Source organism: Delphinapterus leucas, chromosome X, assembly GCF_059928025.1.
Source record: "Delphinapterus leucas isolate spDelLeu-1000000601 "Yukka" chromosome X, BTC_Dleu_Yukka2, whole genome shotgun sequence".
Classification (NCBI taxonomy): domain Eukaryota; kingdom Metazoa; phylum Chordata; class Mammalia; order Artiodactyla; family Monodontidae; genus Delphinapterus; species Delphinapterus leucas.
Window position 1 is genome coordinate 116,297,665 of NC_143150.1, and position 19,931 is coordinate 116,317,595.

At 39.6% G+C, this 19,931-nt stretch overlaps 1 protein-coding gene across 27 annotated transcripts in view; it reads left to right on the forward strand.

Annotated features, from left to right (window-relative positions):
* BCLAF3 (BCLAF1 and THRAP3 family member 3) overlaps positions 1–19,931 on the forward strand; it is a 78,286-nt gene that overhangs the window by 11,538 nt on the left and 46,817 nt on the right. For 6 of the 27 annotated variants that reach the window (XR_016391397.1, XM_089904696.1, XM_089904715.1 and 3 more), the window contains exons 1-2: positions 22–2,495; positions 13,965–14,071. Coding sequence is in view for 25 of the 27 variants with exons in the window: in XM_089904696.1 (XP_089760822.1) it covers positions 2,490–2,495; positions 13,965–14,071 (113 nt within the window). In the remaining 2 variants the exon portion in view is untranslated. Of the gene's footprint in view, positions 1–20; positions 2,496–2,576; positions 2,624–13,961; positions 14,072–18,022; positions 18,098–19,931 lie in introns of those variants that run through there. The other 21 variants (XM_089904718.1, XM_089904720.1, XM_089904704.1 and 18 more) reach the window with 18 other exon arrangements.

The window sequence follows — 19,931 nt, forward strand, 5'->3', positions numbered from 1 at the left end:
CCGTCGCATGGGAGGGGCGGTTCTTGGGTGGCGGGTGGGGCGGCGGGGAGGATGCGGAGGCCCAGCTCGGGATCTCGGGGGACTGCTCCCCTGCCCCTGCCTCTGGCCACCGGACCGGTGCCTTATTTTAGACGTGGCGACCCGGGCACCTGCTGCCGAGGCCCCCGATCCTCGCCCATTGTCCGCAGGCTTCTGTCCCCGGCGATTTGGAGTGTCTGTCATGGAGCCGGGGGGAGGGCGGGGCGGTGTCCAGGGACGGTGCCCTTTTCCCAGAGGCGGCTCCGGACGCATCGCCTGCGGGACCCGAGCCGAGGAGCCCCCGCTTTGTCCTTCTCCGGAGGCTCTCTTGCCGCGCAGCGGCATCTTCTCCGGTAACGTCCAGAATGAGTAGTGAAGGCTGCTCTTTATCCTGCATTGTAAAGTAAAACTTGTCTTTTTAGAAACGTATGCTGAAAATTGGCGCATCTCCTGTGCTTCTTTAGGGTGTATTAGGAAACTGGGCCGGCCACTGTCAGGATTGTCCTGTCGGTAGGTCGGGAGGGAAAGAAACGTGAGAGAAACTTATCCTCCCAAATATTTTCCTGCCGAGGTGCTTTTCGAGCTGCCTCTTAGGTGACTGCTTTTCTTTTCTGGAACAAAGTAAAAACTACAGGTAGAAATCAAGAAAGTCTCTCATACTTCTGGCCAGGCAACCTTTTTAACGTTTTTCTGTATGCGAACTGGTACGAATGAAAGACTGGAATTTGAAAAGAAAAGGTTTTGATGTGGATTCATGGTGAGTGCTTTATTTTTCAATGGTGTTTTAATGATAACGGTATAGAATGCTTTATTTTTTCATGTGGTATTTTTTAAAATGGCTGCTAAAATGTTCATTTGAAAGCCCTGCCCTTGCACACCCTCCCCAGAAGCCTTTAAAATGTCTGATTAGAAACATTTAGTCATATTTATATACAAAATGTCTAAAATATGCAAAACCACGGTGAAGAAGGTGCACACTTTCACCATTCCAGTATCCATTGTGAATATAGTTACACTGAGGATGCCCTTCCAGTCTTTTTCCATGCAGAGACGAATGCATGAATTTTTCTAAAGTGGATTCTTTTTGGTAACTGTTTTTCTTTTCCTGGCTACGTAGCATGCCATTATTTGGCTGCAGTAATTTATTTAGTTGGTTTTTTTATTCTCAGTTTTTCACTACTTAAACACATTGTTGGTGAATTGTAAAACGTGCATGTCCATGATTACTTCCTTAGTGTACATTCCTAGATGATAGAATTGTTGGGTTTTTTAATGTGAATTTCCCTCTGGAAAGCATGTGCTATTTTGCACTCCCACCAACAATCTGTGAGTGTCCTTTTCCCCACCCTAGCAAAAGGCAACATTTAAAGGATTTCTATAAGAACACTTTGGGGCCACTTATATTCTTCTCCAACCAAGTACAGGTATCCTTCTCTGGCTATCACCTCTTTTTTTTTTTTTTTCCTTCTTATTTGTTGATGGCAATTTGGTTTCTCATCTTCTATTTCACCTTTACCAGTTTAGTAAAGAAGGGTTATCTAAGTGGGGCAAAGGCATTATAAAGTGAACAGATTTGAAGTCAGGGCTTCCTTGAATTCCAGTATATCTGATTACCTTGAACATGTCACTTACCTTTTCTAAGGGACTATTTCCTCAACTCTGAATTAGAGATTATAGTGCCTTTGCCTTACCTTTCTTACAGGGTGATTTTAAGGGTCAAATGAGACATCTATGGAGAGTATATTTAAACATACTTTGTCTCATTGCTAATTATTGCCATCTTGTAAAAATTTCAGAGCACATAAGCATCTTGATTTTTTAATGTAAATTTCTGAATTCAGAAAGCTGTTCTGGGCTTCCCTGGTGGCGCAGTGATTGAGAGTCCGCCTGCCGATTCAGGGGACACGGGTTCGTGCCCCGGTCCGGGAAGATCCCACGTGCCACGGAGCGGCTGGGCCCGTGAGCCATGGCCGCTGAGCCTGCGCGTCCGGAGCCTGTGCTCAGCAACGGGAGAGGCCACAACAGTGAGAGTCCCGCGTACCACACACACAAAAAAAGCTGTTCTGTGATACCCTTTGCCCCCACTCTTTCACCCCTTAAATTTGAAGTATTATAATGCTGCCCTAGATTATATTGAAAATGATATCAGAGTTATGAAATTAGGTGAATGAATGAATCCACACATGTTGAAGGAGAAAATAGTTAAAGGCACTATATATAAAGCTGAGGGGGACAGATAAAAAGCTAAATAAAACACAATCCTTGGGATCATGATAAATAAAACATAGTCTTTGTGCCCTACAGGCTACAGAATATCCAGGCAGCTAGGGAGCATAAAAGCTGCTTTCCAAATTTAGATGGCAATTTTAGATGTGTTGCAGGATGTCAACTATTCTCAAGTGTGCTAAAGTCCAATTCTGCTGACCGAGCATCTACGCAAATGACCAGGCAGTCTCTTCAGAGTCATCTTTATGAAGGTAGGAGTTGCAAGGTGGGGAAGTGTTAGTATTGGAGTCTGAGAACCTGGATGCTGATTTTACGTCTTTCTCTTGGGGCAGGTTGGTTAACTTTTATGAGGATTGGTTTCTTCACCTGTGAAATGGAGGTAATTCCAGCTTCCTCAAAGGCTTCTGAGGATTAAAGGCTTGAGATAGTGTTTGCAAAACACTTAGTGAACTAGGAAGTACTGATACTCATGTGATCCTTATTAGCTAGTGAAGACTGAGCTGCTCTAGTGAAGAAACTAGGACTCTTCCAACTTTGTGTGACTTGCCTCTAGCAGTCACTGGCACTCAGCAATGTTTGCCAAATTAACATAAAATGTGACCGCTGATAAAAATTCAGCCTGGACCTTTGAAGAAGGTAATATGTAAATGTGGAATATTGGGAGAGGTTGACTACATTATTTGGAGTTGATATTAGGAATCAAAGGAAACATTGAACTAATTGGACCTAGACTCATTCCTACTATGACTGTCATTCTACATTATGTCCCCAATGCCATGCACATAGTCTCTCCTTATCAACATTAAACCTGCTCAAGTTGCTCCCATTTCAAAACCTCTTCCCTAGACCCCTGTCACCCAGCTGCAACCCAGTTTCTCTCCTCCCATGCCAGACAAACTTGTTAGAAGGCGTTGGTATTAATTGGCTTTCTCAGTTTCCTTACCTTCCACTTAGTCCTCGAGCCATGTATTAACACTTTTCATTTCTTTTATTGGGTCTCTATGCAGCTGTTGCCATAAAAGTCTTCTATTTTTTTTTTTTTTTTTGCGGTACGCGGGCCTCTTACTGCTGTGACCTCTCCTGCTGCGGAGCACAGGCTCCGGACGCGCAGGCTCAGCGGCCATGGCTCAGCGGCCATGGCTCACGGGCCCAGCCGCTCCGCGGCATGTGGGATCTTCCCGGACCGGGGCACGAACCCATGTCCCCTGCATCGGCAGGCGGACTCTCAACCACTGCGCCACCAGGGAAGCCCAAAAGTCTCCTTTCTTGAAACATCCTTCTATGCTCTGGGGTTCCCTCCTTCCTCAGAGGATGTTCTTTCTCAGTCTTCTTGGCTGGTTCTTCTCCTTGAGAGGTTGATGTTTCTGTAGGCTTGATCCTTCTAGTGATATACCAGCTCTGGAATAATTTATAGAGCATTGAGGCAATCTGATGTTTGAAGGTTTGGTAGAATTCCCCTGTGAAACGATCTGGGCCTGATGCTTTTTTATGGGATATTTCCTTAATAACTTTCTCTGTTTCTTTTATGGAAGTTGATCCGTTTAAGCTTTTTAATGCAGTCAGTTTTAGTAATCTCTATTTTTCTAACAAATTATCCCTTACATCTGGGCTTTTAAATTTATTGGATATAATCTCTTACGATTCAAAATTTTTCTTCTATTTCAATAGTTATTTCCCCTTTGCTCTTTCTTATTTTGTGTATTTGTGCTTTCTCTCTTTTTTCCTAGGCAAGTTATATAAGTTATTTAGTGGTTTATCCATTTTAATTTTTCCAAAAACTACAGAATTTTGAATTATTACTTAGATCTAGTTTTCTATTCTCTTCCTCTACTTTTGTTTTTATTGTTTCCTTCCTTGTGCTTTGTTATTTTTTAGTTTCTTTTTTTTTACCTTGGAAATAAATTTATTTACTTTTATTCTTTCATTTTTATTGATAAATATGTTTAGTGCAATGAATTTTCCTTTGATCACTGCTTTAAATGCATCCCATAGAATCTGATATGTAGTGCTTTTATTGTCATTATTTCTTTAAAAATTTACCTTAGAGTACCCAGGAGTTGTTTAATAAGAGGTTTTAAAATTTCTAGGTGGAATTTCTCTTTTTTGTTTTTATTAGTAAATTCTAGTTTTATTGCATTATGATCAGAGAGTATTGCTTGTAATAGTTCTATTATGTGGAGGTTACTGATGTTTTCTTTGTGACCTAATATATGATTATTTTTGGTGATGTGGTGTGGGCACTTCAGAAGAGTATTCTCTAGTATCAGAGTGTAGAGTTTGATAAATATCCTTAAGATTTACCCTGTTGATTATGCTGTTTAGATCTTCTATCTCATTTTTGGCTTACCTGATCTGTCTAATATACCACTGAAAGTGGTATATGAAAGTCTCCTATTACTAGTGCTTCTATCTGTGTCTCCTTGCATCTGTTGTAGTTTTTGCTTCATAAAGGTGGTTGCACTGTTATATTCATGTAAATATGTGTATTTTTATTTGTTCTCTCTTCATCGAGGATTGTGGCTTTTAGCATTAAAAAGTGTCTTTCTTTGGCATGATGAATGCTTTGGGGCTTGAATTGTGCTTTGCCTGATTCTAGGTTTGCCACCCCTGCTCTCTTTGTTTCCATTTGCCTTGTATAATTTGGCCATCCTTTTATTTTTAACTTTTCACAATCACTTTGTTTTAGATATGTTTTTTATACAACTCCTTGTTTTGTGAGCCAAATTGTACCTGTTTATTTTAGTAGATGAGTTAATAAGCCCACCACATTTATTGTTAGGACTGATATATTTGGTCTATCGTAATATTTTATAATCATGTGTATTTTGTTATATTTGCTATTTCTTTTTGCTATGAGGTGTAGTTTTTGCTCTTTTATTTTAAAAAGAGGAAGGTTTTAAAATGCCCTTACTCCCCTGTTTATTTAGCCTGTTCTGTGTGTGAGAGAAATACATTTCATCCATGAAATCAAAGTAGAATAATGGTAGGCAACAGTGGGGTTCTGTATCCACTTCCAGCTCCTCACTACTGAGGAACTGTGACAGCATCCAGCCACTGTGGCTGGGAGAATAAGCCATGCGCTGCTCTCCTGAGGTCTGGCTTCCTCTGAACTGCTGATCGCCCTCTTGTTCTGTGGGCTCTAACTTGGTCCCGTTCTGTGCTGCCAGTGTGGCGTCTTTGTTGTAAGGGCTTTCCTGGGCAGTTCTTTGCATTTGTAAATGCTGAACTCACATTTAGTATGGGATCTCTGTCAGTTGATTTTTCTTTTTTTTGGTAACAGCTTTACTGAGATATAATTAACATACCACACAATTCACCCATTTAAAAGTCTACAATTCAGTGTTTTTTTAGTATATTCACAGAGTTGTGTAACCATCATCACAGTCTAGTTTTAGAACATATTCATCCCACCAAAAAGAAACCCTGTGCCCACTCCCCCCAATGCCCCCCTCCCCCCACCGCACCTAGGCCACCACCAATCTACTTTCTGTCTCTATGGATTTGCCTATTCTGGACGTTTCATATAAAGCAATCATACAATATGTGGTCTTTTGCAACTAGCTTCTTTCCCTTAGCATAATGATTTCAAGGTTCATCCCTGTTTGACTGTGTGTCAGTACTTCATTCCTTTTTATGGCCAGATAATATTCCATTGTACAGGGATACTACATTTTGTTTATTCATTCATCTCTCAATGAACATTTGAGTTGTTTCTACATTTTGGCTCTTGTGAATAATGCTGTTATGAGCATTTGTGTACGAGTTTTTATGCAGACATATATTTTTATTTCTTTTGGGTATATACCTAGGATTTGAATTGCTGGGTCATATGGTAACTCTACGTTTAATTTTTTAAGGAACTGCCAGACTGTTTTGCAAAGTGGCTGCATCATTTCTTTTGAGTTTATTTTCCCCTGGGCACCTTGTAATTTATTATTCACTTCTGAGAAAATTTAGTCTTTTTCTCCCATTCTTTCCCCTTAGTTTGATTATTTTTTTTTCTGTCATATCACTATGTTTTTTTGGTATGTTTCTGTTCTTAGTTTTTAAATTTCTGATTCAAGGTGAGTTTTTTAAAATATATATTCCTAAATGCTTTTGGATATATTTAATTCTGTTTAGAGTATACAGTTAGAGTTTTCTTCTGCTTCATGTTTTTTTGGGGGGAGGAATTTTCCTCAGTTGAGAAATTCTCTTTTTCCACTTTCTTGTAAACACATGGGGATCATCAGACTAAAATTTTTGCAAATCTAATGAGTATGAAATGGTATCTCTTTGTTTTAATTTTATCTTCCTAATAGGTAGTGTTGAATATCTTTTTGTATGTTTATTGGACAGTTATGTTTCCTCTTTGTTGAAAACTCTAAGGATAGAGTTGCCATTTATTGAGGTGGAACAGACCTTGGGAGGAGCAGATTTTGGAGGAAGGTCAGGAGTTTGCTCTTGGACATGTTTACAGCATCCAATAGGCTTTTGGATATGGAAGAGTGCAACACAGAGGATAGGTGAGGGCTGGAGATGTCAATTTGGGGGTTGTTAGTATATAGAGAGTATTTAAAGCCATGAGACTGAAGGAAAGTGCAGACTGGGAAGAGAGTGTAGACAATGAGAAGTCAAAGACTGAAGTCACTATTTAGAGGAAGACTGTGTTCACTATTTAGGGGTCAGGCTGCTGAGGGGGGAGGTGAGGAAAAACCAGCAAAGGAGACAGAAAGCATTGTTAGAGGTAGGAGGAAAACCAGGAAAGTGTAGTATTCTGGAATCCAAGTGAAGAAAATGTTTCTGGGAGGAAGGTGTGATTGACCATCAAGTGCTGCTGGTAGATCCAGGAGAAGGAGGGAAAATAGCCATTGGATTTAGTAACATGGATTTCGTTAGTGATCTTGACTGGAGCAGTTTGGTGGAGTGGACAGCTAGATTGGTGAGGGGTCAAGTAGAATGGGGGAAGAAGAATGGGAGAGAATGACTGTGGTATACAGTCAGCCCTTTGAGGAATTTGGTTGTAAATGGAGAGAGAGGTAGTAGGGTGATGGGAGGGACCTAATGGAGAGGGGGAAGTGATGTCATGGAAGAGGAGAATTGCTTTCAGCTGGGTGAGGGTATGTGTCCAGTGCTGTCCTGGTTGGGGTGGCCTTTTTTGACACCAGCATCCCCTTCAGCATCCTCCTGGGAGTGGATGCCCCTGCTGTCCATTCATCTTTCCATGTTCAAGGGCACACAAATTCACTCACTGCCCCTACACAGTTCACTCCGAAGGAGCAGTATAAATGAATTTCTCTTTTGTAATTGGCATCTCCTTCGCCCCAGTCACAAACGCTGCTGGTGTTTCTGCCTTTTCTTTTTTTTTCTCGCCCTCTCTGTCTTAAAGCTTCCTTTGATTAACTTTGCTAGTCACAAGTAAGTTAGTTTAAATCAGGGATCAGCAATCTTTTTTGTAAAGGACCAGATAGTAAATATTTTAGACTTTGTGGGCCACATACAGTCTCTGTTGCATATTCTTCTTTTTAAACAACACTTAAAAAATGTAAAAACCGGGCTTCCCTGGTGGCGCAGTGGTTGAGAGTCCGCCTGCCGATGCAGGGGACACGGGTTCGTGCCCCGGTCTGGGAGGATCCCACATGCCTCGGAGCTGCTGGGCCTGTGAGCCATGGCCGCTGAGCCTGCGCGTCCGGAGCCTGTGCTCCGCAATGGGAGAGGCCACAACAGTGAGAGGCCCACATACCGCAAAAACAAAAAAGAAAAAAAAATGTAAAAACCATCTTAGCTCAGACTCTAGGATTTAAATTAACTCTCCTGTCTTATGCATTAAGCCCCTGAGCTACTACTGTTCATTACTAGCTGATGCACCCAAAAAAGCAAATGCAAATAAAGTTAACTTTAAAACAAAAAGCTTTATTGAGATATATTTTACAGGTTTAAAATGTACAATTCAGTGATTTTTGGTATGTTTGCAGAGTTGTGCAACCATCTCCATAATATCTGCTCTAATCTTACAGCACTTGCATCACCCCAAAGGTAACGTTTTTACAGCTTTGAGGTGTAACTTATATGCAAAAAAATGCACCCATTTTTGAGTGAATAGTTTGAATTTTTTTTTCTTGTTAGTCATCCATTTTATGCACATCAGTGTATACATGTCAATCCCAATCTCCCAATTCATCCCACCACAACCCCCAACCCTCCACCGCTTTCCACCCTTGGTGTCCATTCGTTTTTTTCTCTACTTCGGTGTCTCAATTTCTGCTCTGCAAACCGGTTCATCTGTACCATTTTCTAGATTCCACATATATGTGTTAATATACGATATTTGTTTTTCTCTTTCTGACTTCACTCTGTATGACAGTCTCTAGATGGATCCACATCTCTACAAATGAACCAATTTCGTTCCTTTTTATGGCTGAGTAATAGTCCATTGTATATATGTACCACAACTTCTTTATCCATTCGTCTGTTGATGGGCATTTAGGTTGCTTCCATGACCTGGCTATTATAAATACTGCTGCAATGAACATTGGGGTGCATGTGTCTTTTTTTTTTTTTTCTTTCTTTTTTTTGCGATACGCGGGCCTCTCACTGCTGTGGCCTCTCCGGTTGTGGAGCACAGGCTCCGGACACGCAGGCTCAGCGGCCATGGCTCACGGGCCCAGCCGCTCCGAGGCATGTGGGATCTTCCCGGACCGGGGCACGAACCCACGTCCCCTGCATCGGCAGGCGGACTCCCAACCACCGCGCCACCAGGGAAGCCCTGTGTGTGTCTTTTTGAATTATGGTTTTCTCTGGGTATATGCCCAGTAGTGGGATTGCTGGGTCATATAGTAATTCTATTTTTACTTCTTTAAGGAACCTCCGTACTGTTCTCCATAGCGGCTGTATCAATTTACGTTCCCACCAACAGTGCAGGAGGGTTCCCTTTTCTCCACACCCTCTCCAGCATTTGTTGTTTGTAGATTTTCTGATGATGCCCATTCTAACTGGTGTGAGGTGATACCTCATTGTAGTTTTGATTTGCATTTCTCTAATAATTAGTGATGTTGAGCAGCTTTTCATGTGCTTCTTGGCCATCTGTATGCCTTCTTTGGAGAAATGTCTATTTAGGTCTTCTGTCCATTTTTGGATTGGCTTGTTTGGTTTTTTAATATTGAGCTGAATGAGCTGTTTATATACTTTGGAGATTAATCCTTTGTCCGTTGATTCATTTGCAAGGAGACAACCCATTCTGAGGGTTGTCTATTCGTCTTGTTTATGGTTTCCTTTGCTGTGCAAAAGCTTTGAAGTTTCATTAGGTCCCATTTGTTTATTTTTGTTTTTATTTCCATTACTCTAGGAGGTGTATCAAAACAGATCTTGCTGTGATTTATGTCAAAGAACGTTCTTCCTATGTTTTCCTCTAAGAGTTTTATAGTGTCCGGTCTTACATTTAGGTCTCTAATCCATTTTGAGTTTTTTTTTTTTGTGTATGGTGTTAGGGAGTGTTCTAATTTCATTCTTTTACATGTAGCTGTCCAGTTTTCCCAGCACCACTTATTGAAGAGACTGTCTTTTCTCCATTGTGTATCCTTGCCTCCTTTATCATAGATTAGTTGACCACAGGTGTGTGTGTTTATCTCTGGGCTTTCTATCCTGTTCCATTGATCTCTGTTTCTGTTTTTGTGCCAGTACCATATTGTCTTGATTACTGTAGCTTTGTAGTATAGTCTGAAGTCAGGGAGTCTGATTCCTCCAGCTCCGTTTTTTTCCCTCAAGACTGCTTTGGCTATTCGGGATCTTTTGTGTCTCCATACAAATTTTAAGATTTTTTGTTCTAGTTCCGTAAAAAATGCCACTGGTAATTTGATAGGGATTGCATTGAATCTGTAAATGGCTTTGGGTAGTATAGCCATTTTCACAGTATTGATTCTTCCAATCCAAAAACATGGTATATCTCTCCATCTGTTGGTATCATCTTTAATTTCTTTCATCGGTGTCTTATAGGTTTCTGCATACAGGTCTTTTGTCTCCCTAGGTAGGTTTATTCCTAGGTATTTTATTCTTTTTGTTGCAGTGGTAAATGGGAGTGTTCCCTTAATTTCTATTTCAGATTTTTCATCATTAGTGTATAGGAATGCAAGAGATTTCTGTGCATTAATTTTGTATCCTGCAACTTTACCAAATTCATTGATTAGCTCTGGTAGTTTTCTGGTAGCATTTTAGAATTTTCTATGTATAGTATCATGTCATCTGCAAACAGTGACAGTTTTACTCCTTCTTTTCCAATTTGTATTCCTTTTATTTCTCTTTCTTCTCTGATTGACATGGCTAGGACTTCCAAAACTATGTTGAATAATAGTGGTGAGAGTGGACATCCTTGTCTTGTTCCTGGTCTTAGAGGAAATGCTTTCAGTTTTTCACCATTGAGAATTATGTTTGCTGTGGGTTTGGCGTATGTGGCCTTTATTATGTTGAAGTGGGTTCCCTCTATGCCCACTTTCTGGAGAGTTTTTATCATAAATGGGTGCTGAATTTTGTCACAAGCTTTTTCTGCAACTATTGAGATGATCATATGGTTTTTCTCCTTCAATTTGTTAATATGGTGTATCACATTGATTATATTGAAGAATCCTTGCATCCCTGGGATAAATCCCACTTGATCATGATGTATGATCCTTTTAATGTGTTGCTAGTATTTTGTTGAGGATTTTTGCGTCTATATTCATCAGTGATATTGGTCTGTAATTTTCTTTTTTTGTAGTATCTTTGTTTGGTTTTGGCATCAGGGTGGTGGTGGCCTCATAGAATGAGTTTGGGAGTGTTCCTTCCTCCGCAGTTTTTTGGAAGAGTTGGAGAAGGATGGGTGTCAGCTCTTCTCTAAATGTTTGATAGAATTCACCTGTGAAGCCATCTGGTCCTGGATTTTTGTTTGTTGGAAGATTTTTAATCACAGTTTCAATTTCATTCCTTGTGATTGGTCTGTTCATATTTTCTCTTTCTTCCTGGTTCAGTCTTGGAAGGTTATACCTTTCTAAGAATTTGTCCATTTTATTGTCATAGAGTTGCTTGTAGTAGTCTCTTAGGATGCTTTGTATTTCTGCGGTGTCTGCTGTAACGTCTCCGTTTTCGTTTCTAATTTTATTGATTTGAGCCCTCTCCCTCTTTTTCTTGATGAGTCTGGCTAATGGTTTATCAATTTTGTTTATCTTTTCAAAGAACCAGCTTTTAGTTTTATTGATCTTTGCTATTGTTTTCTTTGTTTCTATTTCATTTATTTCTGCTCTGATCTTTATGATTTCTTTCCTTCTGCTAACTTTGGGTTTTGTTTGTTCTTCTTTCTCTAGTTCCTTTAGGTGTAAGGTTAGATTGTTTATTTGAGATTTTTCTTGTTTCTTGAGGTAGGCTTGTATAGCTATAATCTTCCCTCTTAGAACTGCTTTTGCTGCCTCCCATAGGTTTTGGATCGTCGTGTTTTCATTGTCATTTGTCTCTAGGTATTTTTTGATTTCCTCTTTGATTTTTTCAGTGATCTCTTGGTTATTTAGTAATAAATAGCCTCCATGTGTTTAGCCTCCATGTGTTTAGCCTCCATGTGTTTTGTGTTTTTTACGTTTTTTTCCCTGTAGTTGTTTTCTAATCTCATAGTGCTGTGGTCAGAAAAGATGCTTGATATGATTTCAATTTTCTTAAATTTACTGAGGCTTGATTTGTGACCCAAGATGTGATCTATTCTGGAGAATGTTCTGTGCGCACTTGAGAAGAAAGTGTAATTTGCTATTTTTGGTTGGAATATCCTATAAATATCAATTAAATCTATCTGGTCTATTGTGTCATTTAAAGCTTGTGTTTCCTTATTGATTTTCTGTTTGGATGATCTGTCCATTGGTGTAAGTGAGGTGTTAACGTCGCCCACTATTATGGTGTTACTTTCAATTTCCTCTTTTACAGTTCTTAGCAGTTGCCTTATGTATTGAGGTGCTCCTATGTTGGGTGCATATATATTTATAATTGTTATATCTTCTTGGATTGATCCCTTGATCATTACGTAGTGTCCTTCCTTGTCTCTTGTAACATTCTTTATTTTAAAGTCTATTTCATCTGATAGGAGTACTGCTACTCCAGCTTTCTTCTGATTTCCATTTGCATGGAATACCTTTTTCCATCCCCTCACTTTCAGTCTCTGTGTGTCCCTAGGTCTGAAGTGGGTCTCTTCTTGACAGCATATATATGGGTCTTGTTTTTGCATCCATTCAGCAAGCCTGTGTCTTTTGGTTGGAGCATTTAATCCATTCACGTTTAAGGTAGTTATCAATATGTATGTTCCTATGACCATTTCCTTAATTGTTTTGGGTTTGTTTTTGTAGGTGTTTTTCTTTTCTTGTGTTTCCTTAGAGAAGTTCCTTTAGCATTTGTTGTAGAACTGGTTTGGTGGTGCTGAATTCTCCTAGGTTTTGCTTGTCTGTAAAGCTTTTGATTTCTCCATCGAATCTGAATGAGTTCCTTGCCAGGTAGAGTAATTTTGGTTGTAGGTTCTTCCCTTTCATCACTTTAAGTATATCATGCCACTCCCTTCTGGCTTGTAGAGTTTCTGCTGAGAAATCAGCTGTTAACCTTACGGGAGTTCCCTTGTATGTTATTTGTCGTTTTTCCCTTGCTGCTTTCAATAATTTTTCTTTGTCTTTAATTTTTGTCAGTTTGATTACTATGTGTCTCGGCGTGTTTCTCCTTGGGTTTATCCTGTATGGGACTCTCTGCTCTTCCTGGACTTGGGTGGCTATTTCCTTTCCCATGTTAGGGATTTTTCCGACTGTAATCTCTTCAAATATTTTCTTGGGTCCTTTCTCTCTGTCTTCTCCTTCTGGGACCCCTAAAATGTGAATGTTGTTGTGTTTAATGTTGTCCCATAGGTGTCTTAGGCTGTCTTCATTTCTTTTCATTCTTTTTTCTTTATTCTGTTCTGTGGCAGTGAATTCCACCATTCTGTCTTCCAGGTCACTTATCCATTCTTCTGCCTCAGTTATTCTGCTATTGCTTCCTTCTAGTGTAGTTTTCATTTCAGTTATTGTATTGTTCATCTCTGTTTGTTCTTTAATTCCTCTAGATGTTTTTTAAACATTTCTCACGTCTTCTCGATCTTTGCCTCCATTCCTTTTCCGAGGTCCTGGATCATCTTCACTATCATTATTCTGAATTCTTTTTCTGGAAGGTTGCCTATCTCCACTTCGTTTAGTTGTTTTTCTGGGGTTTTATCTTGTTCCTTCATCTGGTACATAGCCCTCTGCCTTTTCATCTCACCTACCTTTCTGTGAATGTGTTTTTTTTTTTTTTTCCTTTGCGGCACGCGGGACTCTCACTGCTGTGGCCTCTCCTGTTGCAGAGCACAGGCTCCGGATGCGCCGGCCCAGCAGCCATGGCTCCCAGGCCCAGCCGCTCCGCGGCATGTGGGATCTTCCCAGACCAGGGCATGAACCCGTGTCCCCTACATCAGCAGGCGGACTCTCAACCACTGCGCCACCAGGGAAGCCCCGAATGTGGTTTTTGTTCTACAGGCTGCAGGATTGTAATTCTTCTCGCTTCTGCTGTCTTCCCTCTGGTTGATGAGGCTATCTACTAGTTTGAATTTTAATAAAGATAATTTTAATATTAGCAGAGGAAAATATTCTAAGTAATACTTTTTTTCTCATATAACCAGTAAATCTCACTTGTAAACATTTTCTCCCAAGTGACCTACACCTTTCTCTTTAAATCAGTAGTTTTATAGTCCTGGGGCCAGCAGAATCCACATCACCTGGGAACTTGCTAGAAGTGGGGCCCACCCCAGAAGAGAACCCAGCATTGTGTGTTGTAACCAGCCTTTCAGGTAATTCTGCCATGCACTAAAGTTGGAGAACCACCACTCTAAGGTCTATCCCTGAGTGGAACTGCTGGGTCGTAGGATATGAGCGTGTTCAAGTTTAACGGGTACTGCCAACCCCTTCCAAAGTGGCTATACATGTGTATACTCACCTGCTTAGCAGTGTACGAGAGTCCCCATCTTGTCCCCATATTTCCACAGCCTCACCAATACTCTGGAATATGCAACTTCAGGGCTTTTTGGTTTGTTTGTGTTTTGTCATTCTGACAGGTGTGGCATGGTTATGATCTGAATTGGTATTTCCTCAATTACTATTGAGGTTGAATGTCTCAGATGTCCATAGGTCATTTGAGTTTTCTGTTCTGTAATGTGCTGTTTGGAGTCTTTTGCCTGTTGAAATAAATACAATTATGTAAACAAATAATCACAATGTATTGAAATAATTGCAGAATAAACTCAGAATTCCCAAGAAGAAAGAAACTCAGGGGGAAAGAAAGAAAGTTAAAGAAAGAATTTCAGGGGAGATTATGGTCAAACAGTCCTGAAAGAATAGGGATTTGTCAGGCTTTTTGAGGGAAAGCCATCTATGTGATATGAACAGAACAGCCTGATCAGGGAAAAGCAAGTAGTTTGCTGTGGTGGACGAATAGGATATATGGAAGAAAAGACGTATGTAAGGCTAGGAGAAAGGTAGGGAGTGACTAGACGTATGTATTTTAAATTTGTTTAATCTTTTACTGATTGTTGGGCATTTGGGTTATAACTAGTTTGGGTGGATTTTTTTCTTTCCTATTATAAATGAAGCTTATATAAACATCTTAGTATATATAGCTGCTTTTTTCTTTTAAATTATTACCTTAGAATAATACATTTAAACTGAAATTATTAGTTTAAAGGAAAGTAGGCATGATTAGTTTCATAATTTCTTACATATTTCAAGGTTACCTATCATTAGGGAAATGCAAATCAAAACTGTGGTGAGGAACCACTTCACCCCCACTAGGATAGCTATAATCGAAGAGACAGAGAATAACAAATGTTATTGGGGATGTGGAAAAATTGGAACCTTCATACATTGCTGATGGGAATGTAAAATGATGTAGCTGCTTTGGAAAAGTTTGGCAGTCTCCCAAGAAGTTAAACATAGAGTTATCGTATGACCCAGCATTTCTACTCCTAGGTTTATACCCAAGAGAGACGAAAAACTGTGTCTACACAAAAACTTGTACACAAATGTTCATAGCATTATTATGCATAATAACCAAAAAAATAGAAACAACCCAAATGTCTATTGAGAGATCAACGAATCTCAAAATGTGGTGTACCCATACAATGGAATATTATTCAGCCGTAAAAAGGATGAAATGCTGATACATGGTAAAACCCTTGAAAGCATTATGCTAAGGGAAAGAAGCCAGTCACAAAGGATCACATATTTGTATGATTCCGTTTATATGGAAGGTACAGAGTAGGTAAATACATAGGAACCGAAAGTAGATTAGTGGTTCTCAGAGGCTAATCTAAGGAGGAAAGGAATGGGGAGTGACTGCTAATGGGGTTTCTTTTAGAGGGGATGAAAATGTTCCAAAATTAGGTTGTGGTGATGGTTATGCATCCCTGTGAATATACTAAAAACATTGAACTGTACACTTAAATAGGTGAGTTGTACGGTATGTGAATTGTATTTCAGTAAGTGTTCTTCAAAAAATAAAATGGATAAAAAAATTACCCTCTGGGAAAGATATACTTTTTCATCATCACCAACAGTATTTGGTGTCTCCCCCACAACCTTTGGGTTTATTATATTTGTTCAATTTAATAGGTATATACCCAAAGCTTCTTTAATTAAATTATAAGTTCCCTCAGTAGAATGTAAGCTCCAGGAGGGCAGGAATTTTTGCCTGTTTCTCTTCACTGCTGTCTCCCCAGAACAGTGCCTGGCAAATAATAGGTACTCAGTAGCATTTGTTAAATGAATACTTTTTTTTTAACGTTTTTATTGGAGTATAATTGCTTTACAATGGTGTGTTAGTTTCTACTTTATAATGAAGTGAATCAGTTATACATATACATATATCCCCATATCTCTTCCCTCTTGCGTCTCCCTCCCTCCCACCCTCCCTATCCCACCCTTCTAGCTGGTCACAAAGCACCAAGCTGATCTCCCTGTGCTATGCAGATGCTTCCCACTAGCTATCTATTTTACATTTGGTAGTGCATATATGTCCATGTGTCCTCCCTGTGTCCTCAAGTCCGTTTTCTAGTAGGTCTGTGCCTTTATTCCTGTCTTGCCCCTAGGTTCTTCATTACCTTTTTTTTTTTTTTTTTTAGATTTCATATATATGTGTTAGCATACGGTATTTGTTTTTCTCTTTCTGACTTACTTCACTCTGTAGGACAGACTCTAGGTCCATCCACCTCACTACAAATAACTCAATTTCGTTCCTTTTTATTGCTGAGTAATATTCCATTGTATATATGTGCCACATCTTCTTTATCCATTCATCTGTCGATGGACACTTAGGTTGCTTCCATGTCCTGGCTATTGTAAATAGAGCTGCAATGAACATTTTTATATTTTTAGTTACTAAGAAAACACTTTCCCCTTTACTCTTAATTTCATAGTACATCTGAACTAATTGTTCTTCCTAGCCTCACATTCTTTTTGGAAAGAAGCAGTGTGTAAGTAAATGAATTGAATTGAATGTATTTATGGTGAGTGATCTAGTTCAAGTCCTTGGATCTTATATGCTGTTACTTCCTTCTGAAATTTATTATAATAGTAGTTTTCAAATGTTTGACTATGAGGACTCCCTTTTCAAACCAATGCCCACATAGTTATAGTTGTACTTTTTGTATCAGTCAGTGGAAAAACTACATAGTGACAAGAAGCCATTTATATTTTAGCAGTGGCCATAGTATCTTCAGAAATTTGCAAAATAGAGGTTCTAATATATGAGACATACACTTATTCATTCTATAGTCTGTGTATGGTGGCTGTATGTATTATTCATGGGCCCATGGCAGTAATTTTGAAAGCCATCAGGGGTTTGGAGACAGTAAGTTGGGCACTACGGAATTATAGTATCAAAACCGAGGAAGACTACTGAAATGTAAATAATAGTATGAAAGTTTATACCCAAATCATATTTTTTTAATTCAGCTCCTAAACCTATCAGTTTCTTTTAAAGACTGAAAAATATTTTAAAAATCAAGTTTATATGTCTTTTAAATTTTACTTATTTGACATTATTTGTTTTAGCAAAAAATCAGAAGCAAACTAAATGTCTAATCATGCTTAATTAAGTTTTGGTATGTTTATCTGATAGAAGTTAGGTGGCAATTGAGTATGATTATTAGGCATTGTAATTCTTATTATCCGACAGTTTTAAAAGTAGGATATATCATCAAGTATTCCTAAAGATGTTGACTGTGATTAGATGAACGTAACTGCGATTATATGTACATAACCAACAGCGAAAGTTGGGAAGGGATAGTAGTGGTTGTGCTCAGATAGAGGAATTCTGGGGAAGTTTTTCCTCTTTTTGAAACACTTATTTATCAGTTGCTGTGTGCCAGGCAATATTCTAAGCTCTTTTCATGACTTAACTCAGGGATCATGAAACTACAACGCATTTGGGGCCCTTTGGGGCCTGTTTTTTGTGGCCCAAATGGTTTTTATATTTTTTAAGCATTTTTTTAAAAGAAGAAGATAATGTGATAGAGACCTTATATGGCCTGCAAAACCAAAAATAGTTACTCTCTGGCCCTTTACAGAAGAACCTTGCTGACCCTTGATCTAATTCATATTATCCTTACAAGATTTCAATAAGGTGGGTCCTATGAGGAAACTGAGGCACAGAGGGCTTAAATTACTTTTTGTCAGTGGCGTTCACTGTTTTTAGAGCGGGTTGCAGGCCCTTTCTACAAACTTGCTAATATTGTGTTTCTTTGCAGTGTAAAAAGTGGATAGTGGCTCACATGTCAAAGGATGGCACGGTCACGCTCTAGATCCCCCAGGTGGAGGCACAGGTGAGCAGTCCTTAGTTTAGCAGCGTAAGCATGGGTTTGAGATGTGCTTCGACTTTCAAATTCACCGGTATTGTTAAGAACCTATTTTAATAAGCTCGTGGACTTGGTTATTCACAGTAGCTGCTTTATAGTGATTGACCTTGTATTTCTAGATTCTAGGACCTGACAGCTTTCTTTAATTATGGCTGGCAGCTAGAATTAATCCATAATAAAAGAAATGCAATGGCCACAGAAAGGAAGACTGAGAAACACCTTTGAGAGTGTTATGTATTTTGCATCAGTAAGTGGTTTAGAACTCTTCAGTGTATATTCAGTTTAATTATTTTCATAATCAATATGTTTGAAGAAATTGGGAGTTTCCTATGTCTTCTTCTTCATGGCAGAGTAATAGAATTTTGAACAACTCAATTATAAATCAACTCTCCTCTTTGCTTGTTGGTAGTATCAATAGTATATATAATTAGATTGGAACAATTTAACCATTTTTTACTGTATACCTGCTATAGGCAGGTTCTGGGGCTACAAAGGCAAATTTGTGTACAGGGCCTCAGCAAGCACGCAGCCTGACTGGGCAGATTGACACTATAGGCAACTATGATACTGTAGGAAAAGTGTTGTGCTATTACTTACTGGGACAAGGTATTCTGGATCCACAGGGAGGGAATAGTTCTGCTTTTGTGGAGGGGAAGGAGGGATACCAAGAAAGTCTTCAAAGAAGAGATGAGATTTAAGGATGGGTAGAATTTTTTTTTCTTTTTTTTGGCCTCATCGTGTAGCTTGTGCACTCTTAGTTCCCCGACCAGGAACTGAACCTGGGCCCTCGGCAGTGAGAGTGCGGAGTCCTAACCACTGGACTGCCAGGGAATTCTCAATGATGGGTAGAATTTTTAAATGCAGAAAGAGAGAAGAAAAGTATTCCAGTTAAGGGGATGACAAGAGCAAAGGTGCAGAGCTGTGAAAGTGACTAGTACATTTTAGAACTTTAAAGAGGACCACAATTACATACGCAAAAGACAGATCAAGATTTTTCATGTTAATACGGCTTGGTCATGATGCTTGTTCATTATGGTTCTCCAATGACTAATCAATCATTTCTTCAACAGTTTTCATTTTGTAGTTCAGAAGACCAAATTGTAATGGGGAGGAACTTCAGAAAGAAAAGGGAATGCAAAGAAGCAAATGGCTTGAACATGGAGGGCCTCACAGAGGTCATTTTGTTTCACCCTTTTGTGGTAGGCTCTGGTGAAGGGGCGCAAAAGACCCTGCCAAGCTTAGTGCCTGATTTCTGGATGCCTTCTCAGGACTCTTTGTCACCAACTTTAAAGGGTCTGATATCTTACCCGACTTGCAAGCTAGCACATTAGTGTGTCACAAGGCACTTTTGGATCAGAGACAAAGGCCTTTATTACTCATATGCAGCAGGCGACTTGAGCTTCATGTTCCTGTGCTCCCCTTACCTCTAGTCCCCTGAGGGTGGGCGATGCTGACATAGCTGAGGAACCCGAGCCCCATTAGGGACAGCAAGCAACCCTGCCCAGCCTTTGCCTTGGAGGAGACATTATCTTGTTATCCTGGACAGCAAGCACATTGGCCCTCTGCCCCTTAGGGAAGCCCTATCCCCATCTTCCCAGGCAGTTTGCCTTGGAACAAAAGCTCAGGAGGCATGCAGAGCACAAGACATCCAAGGAGAATTGTCTCCCAACAGACTCTTTGGGTCTCTTTTGTCCCTTTCGGAGAACTAAATAGCCACCATTCCAGCAATCTCCTTCAGAAGAAAGGGGCTCTGTACAATAGAACCCTGAGATGAAATATAATATCAAAGCAGTATTCCATG